Source organism: Lissotriton helveticus, chromosome 3_1, assembly GCF_964261635.1.
Source record: "Lissotriton helveticus chromosome 3_1, aLisHel1.1, whole genome shotgun sequence".
Lineage (NCBI taxonomy): Eukaryota > Metazoa > Chordata > Amphibia > Caudata > Salamandridae > Lissotriton > Lissotriton helveticus.
In genome coordinates this window covers 2,097,468,480-2,097,481,938 of record NC_136061.1, presented here as the reverse complement: position 1 = coordinate 2,097,481,938, position 13,459 = coordinate 2,097,468,480, and the positions used below count along the sequence as shown (strand labels likewise).

The 13,459-nt window shown below is 46.1% G+C and overlaps 1 protein-coding gene across 3 annotated transcripts in view; it reads right to left on the bottom strand.

The window, feature by feature from the left end:
- Positions 1-11,909: 11,909 nt before the first annotated feature.
- The window catches only part of LOC144824137 (protein regulator of cytokinesis 1-like), a 619,082-nt gene continuing 617,532 nt past the window's right edge, over positions 11,910-13,459 (bottom strand). For 2 of the 3 annotated variants that reach the window (XM_078683256.1, XM_078683257.1), the window contains exon 14: positions 11,910-12,997. In XM_078683256.1, coding sequence (XP_078539382.1) covers positions 12,917-12,997 — 81 coding nt within the window. In that variant the 3' untranslated portion in view covers positions 11,910-12,916. The remainder of the gene's footprint in view (positions 12,998-13,459) is intronic. The other variant, XM_078683258.1, reaches the window with a different exon arrangement.

Below are 13,459 nucleotides of genomic sequence, written 5' to 3'. Positions count from 1 at the left end.
TGCCCTTCTTGGGAACCAGAAAGTAGTGGGAATAACAACCACACCCTATTTCTGGCCCAGGTACGCGCTCGATGGCCCCCTTGGCCAAGAGGGCCATAATTTCCTCTTGCAGAAGACTCAAGTGATCCCCTGACACGCGGGGGTACTGCGGTGGCATGGCTGGAGGGGTCGCCTCGAAGGGGGAGGGAGTAGCCCCTTCGGAAGATTTGCAGCACCCACCTGTCCGATGTGACAGTGCGCAGTGGAGGAGGTGATGGCGAACCCTGCCCCCCACTGGTGTCAAATGGGCCTGAAAGCTCGGACTAGGAGGGCTTTGAGGCGGATGCTGTAGGGGTAGGTGTGGACTGACCTTGCTGTTGTTCCCGACCGCCGCCACGGCGGTTTCCACGTCCGCCCCCGCGCTGGAAGCTAGTCTGCGGGCCGTGGCTGGCCGGACGTGTGGGGGCGCCCCTTCCTTGACAACGAAAGGAGCAAAAGGCAGCAGGTTGCTGGCATGGGGCCAAGAGGCCTAAGGACTTGGCCGTAGCCCTGGAACCCTTAAAGCGCTCAAGCGCACCGTCTGCCTTGTCGCCAAAAAGGCGTCAGCCATCAAACGGCATGTCCATAAGGGTGTTTTGGACATCAGCCGAAAAGTTGGCGGACCTCAGCCAGGCGCAGCGACGAATCGCCACCGTCGTTGCTATCGCTCTACCTAGCGAGTCCGTGGTATCCAGCCCACACCGGATGTAACACCGTGCCGCATCTCGACCCTCGGCAAGGGCTTGGGCGAGTTTAGTCCGGGCCCCCTCCGGACATTGTGACAGCACATCCGCGACCGTGTCCCACAGAGTGGGTGTAACGGCCCAAGAAGCACGCGGTGTTTACTGACCGCAACCCCAAACTAATGGAGGAGAACATCTTTTTACCATACTGTTCGTACCTCTTGGATTCCCGATCAGGGGGAGCCGTCGGGAATGCGGTCTGGGAGTTAGAGGCCTGGATGACCAGGCTCTCGGGGGTGGGGTGGGTGGAAAGGAAGCAAGGGTCGTCCGGAGCCAGGCAGTGGCACCTGGCCACGTTCCTATCTACAGGCGGACCTGTAGCGGGCTTGGACCAAGTGCCCAGAAGAACGTCCGATATGAGAAATTTGAGTTTTTGGTTATACATGTCTGAGTTCATAACGACCAGGGCTCCGCCCTTGTCTAGTTTCATGCATTTAATGTTTTTATTGTTGGCTAAGGATTTTAATTTATCTCGATCCTTTTGTGTAACCAAAAACTCAAATTTCTCATATCAGATGAGGCTACTTACTCTAAACTGATGGGCAATCCCTCACAACAATTTTCCAATACACTAAAGGACATTGTGGACAAGGCTTTGTCACAAGGCATCATAAATCAAAAAACTAAAAACTTTTTGATTAAACAAAACCCTAGGAGTCCAACAATTTATGCAGTACCCAAAATTCATAAACATCCAACTGACCCTCCAGTACGTCCAATAGTATCTACACGAGGAAGCATCCACGAACCCATCGGACAATACTTTGATAGACATCTACAACCCACAGTTCAATCCTTAACCAGTTATATTAAGGACACCACAGATTTTTTGCGCAAATTGGAAAATGTTGAAATAGACCCAGAGGAGACCTTATGGCTATGTACAGCCGATGTAAGTTTTTCATATACTTCAATCCCCCACCTAGAGGGGATAGAGGCCATTTAACAAGCCATCCTGAAATTGGATCTAGAAGAATCCATGCAACTGTTCTTAATGGAACTTGTAGTTTTCACTCTATACCAGTTACTTCAAGCACGAAAATGACTGGTTCTTGCAACTAGTGGGCACGAGCATGGGAAATTGCGCAGCCCCAGTATATGCTAATATATACATGGGAGAATACGAAAAAAGAAACATCTTGTCAAATACAATTGGAATAAGCATATAAAAATGTATGCTCGTTATATCCAAGACCTATTCATCCTGTGGAACGACTCGAGAGAGAGCTTAGAACAAGTTTTAACTACCTTAAATTCGGTCAATGAACGCATCCAGCTCACATGGACAATAGATCGCAAACAAATCACCTTCTTGGATGTTTCAATAGAACTACATGACAACCGAATTTCAACTGACATATATCGTAAACCTACTGACCGCAACGTCTTGCATTATTCAAGTTTCCATCAGGGATCACTGAAAAAGCATTTACCAAAATCTCAAATGTTAAGGGTTAAACGCATCACCTCAGACCCCATCAAAGCAACGGCGCATCTAGAAGAAATGGCGAATAGATTCCACGAGAGAGGATACCCTGACCATTTGATAAATTCAGCTAAGACACAAGTAAAAGCAATGAACCGCACTGACCTCTTACAACCCACAACCAAACACAAAAGTGACAGGACAGTCATAGTGTCTAAGTTTTCAAATGTAAGTCTCAGGTTTAAAGACATCGTATTAAAGCATTGGCCAATGTTGCAACATGAAACGGATTTTAAAGGCATGTTTGATCATCCACCACTATTCGCCTACACGCGAGGTAGAAACTTGGGAGAAATTCTACAACAAACATGTCACAGAAACCACTTTGCGAGGAACTAGACCATGCGCTAATTGCAACAATTGCAATAATATTATCCCAGGCAACAAGGTAATGCACCCAATGAAGGGTCAAGAAATCACTTTACAAGTAACAGCTACTTGTGATAGGAACAATGTTGTGTACTTACTGAAATGTCCTTGCGGAAAAGTATACATAGGCAAGACTGAGCGCAAAATAAAAATACGACTTAATGAACACAAGTCAAGCATAAGGACAAAAAACCCAAAATCATCAGTAGCAACACACTTCAACGAAATGAACCACAACATCTCAGCTTAAATTCATGGTTCTTGAAGTGATCACTAAAGTTGAAGGTAGAGACAACCACAAACACCTACTCCGCAGAGAGAATTATTGGATTTATAGACTGAACAGTACTAAGCCCAATGGACTGAATGATCGTATTGAGTTTTCATGTTATTTATGATACTGATGAATTTATTAATTATGAGCCCTAAAAGCCGGTCGGCTTACACAGTTCTGTACATTTTTCCTGATCATTTGCATATACTTACTTTTATCTGGTCAAACGACTGGCATTGTTAGTACTAATTTTGAACCACCACTGTACTGTTTTTTACTGTATTGTTATTATTGGTTTTCACATTTCAGTAACTTTATTGGCAACATCGCACACATACACCACATGGTTCGCCGATAGTCCGTTTTCACTTTTTGCGCTTGATTAATACCACACCGCACTTTAGTTCGTTCACTTTTCGGTTTTAGTCCGTTGTTGATATCGTTATACAGAGTTCCGATCACGCGAGGCTTCACGTGACCTCAATCCCGTTTTACAAACTCGCGTTATCTTGCTCACAAACTAAGCACAAAGTGAGCACGCAATGGAGTTTTCTGAGCCAGCGTCCGCGGCTTTGTACTTTAGACTCTGCAAGGGAGTATAGCGGTTCACGCTATCTCGTTTTTGACAATCGGCCACCACCCGTCAAGATTGCTTTAATACATGGAGTTTCACTTTGTTTTACCGCTCGTAATTTTTCCTTTACAGGTCGGGCGCGCTTTAACGTTTAGGAGCTGTCCACATGAGTAAGTCAGATTTCATTAGTAGAGACCTCTTAGCTTTACACTTTACACGTTGTGCTGCCTTGGTGCCGTTTTTCTCACATTTTAGATTGCCACCATTGGGATATAAGGTTTGACAACCATATTTGCACCTGCTTTGACGTTTTACTTTTGATTATTAGTATCAGCATACTAAATATATGTTGTTCTTTGTAGATATGCTCCCAGACGAAGGGCAAATGCCCGAAATGCATTGGAGCTAAAAAATGTGTGGATATGAATAATGGAATATTGTATGAAAATGAATACAATGGAAAATATAACAGCAACCATGGAAGAAATCATGTTTCAAAACTTTCGACGAGGGTTTCTTATTTGAATCAAAGGAATCATTGAGGAAATATTTTTCCAAGAAGTGTGCCCCCAGGGATGCTATCAATTGCCAATTGAATGCACTTCATAACTTCGGACATACATGATGTGCATCAAGGTGTGAGTCCCAGACGTTTCCTTATGAACATATAAGGTAAAAGTATGTCTGTTCAGACTACATTATTTTGGTTACGTCTATGTGTGTTCTTATTTAACCTTGACATGGGGGAAAAGTAGAAATGTGAACCAGATGAATGCCACATCGTGTTGTATCTATCCCGTCAATCATTTGGCTTCACGCTTTCACAGGTCTTAGAAAGATAAGGTTAGACGACCTCTACATCTTATGGCAGACATAGCAATGATCCTACATAAATCGGAAAAGATGGCAACTTCCAATGTTTAAGAATGAGAAGATGACAACCTCCATTAGCTAAGATGGAGTCGGACCTTAGGGGCTTTAAGTCATCCACTAGTTGTACGTCTGAATTGGATTGCTCAGGGCTGTATCTAACCAATAGTGATTTATCTAATGTATTGGGAAATCCATGTTTTCAAATTACGGAGGTCTAAAAAAAGGTAAATGTAAGATACATACTTATTCAAACTATTTATGTAAAATATAATGGAAAGAGCATTCAATATTAAACATTTAGGAGAAGCATGAAACAAAGGCAATCAATACATCATATGTAAATGGCAGAAATGATACATATATGTATAAATTAGCACAAATACTTTCAAGTCTTGTGTTCGCGGTTACGCATACCAACGATGATGTGGAAGAGGCCTCCTACTTACAAGTCCCTCTGTGAATGTCGAAATACACCGGCAACCAAAAGGAGTACAGAGGAATTAGAAAGACCTTTCTTGTAGAGATCCACCTGCGTCACCTGTACTTTTTCACAGAACTCTATGAGCTCTTTAATATTTTGGTATCTCCAACTTAAAGCACCCACCCGCCCTCCCTCACCCCGGGACGTCATTTGGTGATATATATGATTTTAAAAAAAATCTCATGTAGTATACTTGATTGTCATTGTCATTGTATTGTTGAAAACAGCAATAGTGCTCTACACATGAACACTAGAGACTCATGTAAAACTCTTTTTTTCATGTGATGTGTTTATGCAGGAGTACAAGGTTTGTATGTGGTAAAGAACAAGTTACTTACCTTCGGTAACGCTTTTTCTGGTAGATACTATATCTGCCTGTGGATTCCTCACCTTGTGAATATCCCCTTGCGTCAGCAACATTCAGAAATTCTTTTTGTAGCTTCGCGCCGACGTGGATCCGGACGTCACAGAGGCACGGCATCGCACGCGACCCCGCTGACGTCACCGACACCTATAACAGGCCCACGCCGGCGTGATGACATCAGTTCTGCCCTTTTTTCCGTGCCTTCGAGGCACACGGACGGACCGATGACAGACATATACACAGTATACGCAGTATAGAAATCAAGGTAACACACACAGTGTGAAGCAAATGCAATAAAACATTTGAAATAAACAAATCCTTGACCATAAAATAATACATTATATAAACCTCTGGCATAGAAGAGTGGACAACGGGGAGGCGGGTGGGTCAGTGAGGAATCCACAGGGAGATATAGTATCTACCAGAAAAAAGCGTTACCGAAGGTAAGTAACTTGTTCTTCTGATAGATACATCTGCCGTGGGGATTCCTCACCTTGTGAATAGAGTCCCACAGCAGTCCCCACTCCCGGAGGAGGGTGTCCACTCTTCTAGACCAGGAAATTCTGAAGGACAGAGCGCGCAAAATGACCGTCCCTCCTCACTTCGGAATCCAAGCAGTAATGCTTTGCGAAAGTGTGGAGGGAAGACCAAGTTGCCGCTCTACAAATATCCTCTACAGGCACACCTCTAGCCAATGCAGAGGTCGAAGACTTAGCTCTAGTAGAATGAGCCCTTATACCCTCTGGTGGGTCCTTACCGGCCAAGGAGTAGCAGATCTTAATGCAGAGGACGATCCATCTCGACAAAGTCCTCTTATGGACCGCTCTTCCTTTCTTGCAGCCAGCAAAGCCAATGAAGAGCTGGTCGTCCACTCGACAGTCTCTAGTCCTGTCCAAGTAAAAAGACACCGCCCTCTTGGGGTCAAGACGGTGTAATCTCTCCTCCTCCTTGGAAGGGTGAGGGGGAGGATAAAAAGTAGGAAGGGTAATGGATTGACCAAGGTGGAAAGGAGTCACCACCTTTGGCAGAAAAGCAGCCCTGGTCCTAAGAACCATTCGTTCAGCATGAATGGTCAGGAATGGGGGCTTGGAACTAAGAGCTTGAAGCTCACTTACCCTCCTTGCCGAGGTTATTGCAACGAGGAAAACCGTTTTGAAAGTCAGAAGCCTCATGTGACATTTGTGAAGAGGCTCAAAAGGAGCACCCATCAAAAATGTCAAAACTAGATTCAAATCCCACTGAGGCACAATAAAAGGGGTAGGAGGGAACTTATTAGTGAGGCCCTTCAAAAACCTTAAAACAATAGGAGACTTAAAAAGAGAAGGCTGGTCAGGCAAACAGATAAAAGCCGACAGCGCAGAAAGATAACCCTTCACCGTGGCAACAGCAAGCCCCTGCTGAGCCAGAGAAAGGGCAAACTGGAGAACATCAGATAAATGGGCCCTCAAAGGGTCTATAGACTTCTCCCTGCACCAAACAACAAATTTAGACCACCTATAAGATTAGATGGACTTAGTGGAGTCACGCCTGGCTGACAAAATGACATCCACCACATCGTGAGGGAGAGAAAAAGAAATCAGGTTGCCCCGTTCAATCTCCAGGCATGAAGGTGTAAGGTCTGGAGGTGGGGGTGTAGAACCTGCCCCTCCATCTGAGAGAGGAGATCTGCCCTGTGAGGGAGACGGAGCGGCGGGTGAGAGGAGAGGTGGAGACGGTCTGAATACCACACCCTTCTTGGCCAATCCGGGGCGATCAATATGACTTGGGCCCGGTCTTGGCGAATTTTCCTCAGAACCCGAGGAATCAATGGTATGGGAGGAAACGCGTAAAGGAGTTGCGAGTTCCAACTCAACTGAAACGCATCCCCCAAGGCTCCTTGCATCGGATACTGGAGACTGCAGAATGACAGGCAGTGAGCATTCTCGTAAGTGGCGAACAGGTCCACCCGAGGAGTCCCCCACATCTGAAAGATGTCGCGAACTACCTCTGGATGGAGCCTCCACTCGTGATCAGCAGCGAACTGCCGACTGAGACTGTCTGCATGAACGTTCTGAACCCCGGCCAGATGATTTGCCATCAGACGCAGAGCCTCTCTGCAGAGACACTGGGACCCTACCCCTCCCTGCTTGTTGATGTACCACATCGCGGTCGTGTTGTCCGTCAGGACCTGAACAGACTGACCGCGACGGGAAGGGAGGAAGGCCTTGAGTGCCAGACGTATCGCCCGCAATTCTAGAAGGTTGATGTGAAGCAACCTTTCCTCTGGAGACCAAAGACCCTTGACCTCCAGATCCCCCAGATGAGCACCCCACCCGAGAGTGGACGCATCCGATATCACTGTGGCAACCGATGGAGGAATCTGAAAAGGCTTCCCTTGAGACAGATTGCCTTCCACGCTCCACCAAGACAGATCCGCTGCAGTTTCTCTGGAGATCTTCACTGACTCCCTGAGATCCCCGTTGTGCTGATACCACTGCCTGCGGAGACACCACTGGAGCGCCCTCATATGCCAGCGTGCATGGTTGACCAACAGAATGCATGAAGCCATCAGACCGAGCAGGCGAAGGACCTTCAGGACTGGAACGACCGCTCCATTGTAAAACAAAGGAATCATCTCCTGCATGTCGCGAATCCTTTGAGGAGGAGGGAATGCACGACACACAGTAGTGTCCAGTACCGCACCTATGAACAGGTTGCGCTGTGAGGGCACCAGGTGAGACTTGGGTACATTTATCGAAAAACCCAACCTGTGCAACAACTGAGTTGTCTCTTGCAGATGATGGAGCACCTTCTCCGGCGACTCCGCTTTGATCAGCCAGTCGTCTAGATACGGAAACACATGTACCCCCGTTCTCCTGAGATGAGCTGCCACCACTGCCATCACCTTGGTGAAGACTCGAGGCGCAGTAGTAAGACCAAACGGAAGGACCACAAACTGGTAGTGTTGTGACCCAACCGTAAAACGGAGATACTTTCTGTGCGACTTCAAGATGGGAATATGAAAATACGCATCCTGCAAGTCGATCGACACCATCCAGTCTTCTTCTAACAGCGCTTGAAGAACCTGCGCAAGAGTAAGCATCTTGAACTTTTCCTGTTTCAGGTAAAGGTTCAAGATCCTGAGGTCCAGGATTGGCCGAAGCCTGCCATCTTTCTTGGGGATCAGGAAATACCGGGAGTAGCACCCCTGACCCCTTTCCTGCTCTGGAACCACCTCTATCGCACCTTTTCGGAACAGAGCCAGGACTTCTTCATGCAGGAGAAGCAGGTGGTCCTCCGAACAATAACCCTGGCAAGGAGGGTAATTGGGAGGGAATTCCTGGAAAGGAAGTGCATACCCATTCTCTACAAGATTGAGAACCCAAAGATCCGATGTTATTAATTCCCAATCTTCTAGAAACTGTGTAAGCGGAGCCCCCACTGGGCCCACATGATCCGGAATGGTGGATCTAGGGCTGCTTTGCTGCGTTGGCAGGGGGTTGGGAAGGAGAGGAGGAGGAGGAGGAGGAAGCTTGACGACCTCTAGGGCGGGATCTTTGTCTGCCCCTGTACGACTTGTACAGTGTATTCTGCTGCTGCTGAGGCTGCTGCTGGGATGGTCTGTAAGAACGAAAGGAAGACCTTCCAAACCCCCTGAAGCGTCTTCCAGTAGTACCCCTGGACTGAAGACCCAAAGATTTTGCAGTGGCCCTACTGTCCTTAAAACGTTCCAAGGCAGTATAGGCCTTCTTGCCAAACAACCCTGATCCATCAAAAGGCAAGTCCATCAAAACAGACTGGACGTCTGCAGAGAACTCTGATGATTTAAGCCAGGCAGCCCTCCTATTGGCCACGGAGGAGCCCATGACCATTGCCACTGAATCAGCAGTGTCCAAACCACTCTGAATGACCTGTCTCGCAGCTGCTTGAGTGTCCGATACCACTTCCTGAAAATCCTTCCTGTCATCTTCAGGAATCTTCGGAATCAACTGCTTGACAGAATCCATCAAAGCATGGATATACCTTCCCATCAGACACGTAGCGTTGGTTGACTTTAATGCCATACTGGCTGATGAGAAAACCTTCTTGGCACTTTGGTCCTGCTTTCTGGATTCTTTATCTCCAGGAACCTGTGGAAAAGCACCAGCAGATTTCTTTGAGCAGGCAGTCTGCACCACCAAACTCTCAGGTAGAGGATGTGTTGATAAAAATTCAGGGTCCTCAGGTGCAACTCTATATCTCCTCGCCACTGTTCTAGAAACTGCAGGAGCAGATAAAGGTTTCTTCCAAACCTCATAGATGGGCTCAGACAAGGCCTCGTTGAAGGGTAACATAGGTTCAATAATAGATGAGGGTGAATGAAGCACCTCAGTCAAAATATTAGGCTTATAATCAGCAGTGGGTAGAGTAATATTCAATAAGCTCGCTGCTTTTTTAATGACAGTGTGATAAGGCACCACATTCTTTGATGGAACATTTGACACCGAAGCCAATTCCCATTCAGGCGATAGTTCAAGCCCACTGGCCTCACACAAGTCTTCAAAAGGATCCTCAGAATCCTGCAACTCTCCTTCAGTATCCGAATACCGATATCTTTCTTCTTCCAGAAGTCTCTGGGCCTTTCTCAGAGATCTTTCCTTCATAACCGAAGCCAATGGATTCGGAATCGACTCCGACGGGGTCGGAGCCGGCGTCTAACCCGAAGTCGGACGAGGTCTTTCAATACGAGGTCGGGCAGAATCCTGCCTCGGAGTCGTAGGCATCGGCGTCGATGGGATCGGCGTCGACGGAACCGGCGTCGTGCGCTTCGGCGTCGACACCGGTGGTGTCGGAAAATGCCAATGCGGTGGTACAGCCGGCATAAAAGGCATGAAGGGTGCAGGGGCGTAAGCCTGGGGAACACCTAAGTTAAAGGCCATAGGACCCATGGGACCAACAGGTGCACCAGACGGGAACATTGCCCTGGGATAGACACCAAACATGGCGTTCAGGAACTGAGAAGGATCCTGACCTGGAGTCGGGAATTCAGGATATGGACTTCTTGGTTGTTCCTGAGGAGGCGGAGTCGATACGACGTCGACCTCTTCATCGAGTCTAGGAACCGGGGTCGACGAACCCGCAGGTACCGGAACCTCGACTTCACCAGCCCCCTGCTCCTCACCTTCATCCTCCTGACCAGAAGGATTGGATGGAATCGGAGAATGGACCTGTTTCTGAGATTCGGGTGAATCCGGATGTGAAGCCTCATCATGTTCCGACTCCGAAATCTCCACTTCCTTACTCAGAAGCTTGACCTGGTACTTTGGTCTTTAACTAGAGTCCTTCCCAGAGTGATGACGTGACTCATGGCTCCTCTTCTTGTGTTTTTCTCGAAGACTTCGAAGCGTGAGCTGAAGACGACTCAGAGTGTGACCTTGAACGAGACCTCTTCCAACGAGATCGAGACTTCGAAGATTTCTTAACTTTCTTATTTTTAAGTTTTGCCACGAGGAGTTTCGTCTCTCTCTCCCTTAAAGCCTTCGGAGTCATCTTCTTGCAGCAAGGACAGTCCTCGACATCATGGTCGGAGCTTAAACACCAGACACAGCATTCGTGAGGATCGGTGATAGACATAGTCTTGCCACATTCGCCGCAAGCTTTAAATCCAGTCTTCTTCGACGACATTTCGAAGAGTATAAAAATAGACACAATAGTATGAAAATAGTAACAAAGTTACTGTAAGCTACAGCACGATCCCTGAAAACCGTTAGCGTAGACGACGCGGAAAAAAGGGAACTGATGTCATCACGCCGGCGTGGGCCTATTATAGGCGTCGGTGACGTCAGCGGGGTCGCGTGCGATGCCGTGCCTCTGTGACGTCCGGATCCACGTCGGCGCAAAGCTACAAAAAGAATTTCCGAATGTTGCTGACGCAAGGGGATATTCACAAGGTGAGGAATCCACACGGCAGATGTATCTATCGGAAATCTGTTTTTTACAAACCATTCTTGTGTTTATACCACTTTAAAATACATGCAAATACACATTTAGGCACTTGAATAAACTGTACTTGTGCTGATTTTACAGTAATATTTTGAATTTATGGTGGCTGGGGTGTAGCTCCGAATCAGCCAAAGAGCCAGGTCTTGAGGCGCTTCATGAAGGTGCGCAGAGTGGGGGAACGTCTGGTTTTCAGCGGATGTTTGTTCCAGGTTTTTGCCGCTATGTAGGAGTAGGCTCTTCCAACCATTTATGCTCTGCAGATGTTTCTGTGAGGCCGGTGGAGCGGAGGTTTATCTTGGGTGCGTGGAAGGACACTTTTGTTGAGGGATTGGGGTCTAGTGTTGTGGAGGAATGTATAGGTGTGAGTGAGTAGCTAGAATGTTACTCTTCTCGACAGGGAATGGAAAAAGTAGCTCAGGATGGACATGAATGGAAAGTAGTCCTGTTAAGGGAAAGATTAAAACTTCTGCAGGGGGTAAAAACACATGAAAAGAACAAATAAAAACCAGCACCAGGAAATGTCACACGAATATCACACACAAGGGGTAAAGGAAAACAGAACAGATCTATATGAAGAACAGATGAGCCTCGTGTCCATCCTTTGTGGATGGACATCCTTCAGGTAAAAGGGAATTTGGGAGATGATTTAGGTTTGTACACTGAGCAATATTAACGACAATGTCGAAGAATCCTTTATAGGCATGAAAGAACTAGTTCCTTGCAATACATAAAAAATGTTTTAAAGAAAAGACCACCAACAGGTGAATATAGCCAGAAATAATAAATTTAATAATTAACAACTCTAGCCTTTTAATATTTTAATAATTTCAACACATCCTGTTACACAAGCCTTTGCCAAACCCTCAAAGTAAGAGATCCTATTATACCTTGGACAGGCACCCCAAATGAACACAGGGTATTCAATGTAAGTCGCAATACATCAACACTAACAAAACCAGGTGGAAAATGTCTCAAGGAGCTCAACTTTACAAAAAGTATTTACCTTGAATACATCCCATTTAAAACGCTGCAACAAAATAAGGCAAATGGTAAAATAATAAAACAGCGTTTTCTAGAATTGTTGTAGTGTTATCAAAAGGTGCAAATTCGTGCATGATTATTAGCTCATTAAAAACAAATAAATATGTACACAACATGAATTTATAGTAGCAAATGTGTGCGCTTAGTCACACTAACGGTGTTCTTAAAATACAGTATACCATAGCAGAAGAAAATGCTAAAAAGCAAGATTGGTAAACAGTTTGCAGATTGGTTTAAAAATTATACAGGTTTTTAAATAAGTATTTTCACCACTGGCAGGTGGTTTTAAAATGGTGCCTCATTTTTAGAAACTGCTACTAGCAGAATCAATCTAAAGGGAGATAGAGGAGAGTATTTCAGAGCACCGTCGCCTTCAGTCCCTTCGCAAACAGGTAAACGAATTGCACTGTGGGAAGTAAGGTATAATGCTTTACAGACATTGGAGGACTACGACATCCACCTTCATTATAACTAAAACAATGTGCGTGTCCAAATTCGGGAAAACATACGGAAACTTGCGAGTCTTCTAAAACCAGTCTCGCGAGCATGTTCTTCTGGGTAATGTCTGCTGAACAGAAGACTGCAAACCTGCCAAACCATGGTCTATGTGCACTCCAATCACCCAAGACAAATACAGGAGGCTTTGGCAGCGGTTGCTCTGAACGGGGTCCACCGTTTCACGGCATGGTCTCTAAGCCCAGCAACGCTGCTGCTGCTGCGCCAGCATTCCCATCAGTAGGGCTGAATGTTCGTCGAGGTCGAGTTCAGTGCTCGAGAAGGCGTGTCACATTTTGAAGCCTTTGAAAGTTCGCGCTGCAAAAAGAACATCGTGTTACACAGCATTCTCTACAATCGCTGATCAATCTCTTAAATGCATTTGGAATTATTCAGGCGACTGAAATTACTAGGAACTAGAAGGTACCGACATGCTGACATTACAGATGTGAAGAACATTTCACATTTACCACACTGGCCGGATCTCTAAAGGAGAATTATCCAGGTGACACAAAGCATAACTAAAGAGCTCAAAAGCCAATTAAAATTGCAATTCAGAAACAGGGGCGTCAGGAAATCAAAATAAATAGCTCTGTGTGCAGATAAAGGAAGATGTTACCTAACTGAGTTTTGTATTTGGTTCAAAGCACTCTTCAATCACAGACTATAACGAGGTCAGCTGGTGGGCAATACTGTGAAGTGTGAAAGCTTAAGTGTACAAGGCCCTAAGACGTGAGTGAACTTTCGTTAGCCGCCCTAAGACCTCCACTGATGTCACAC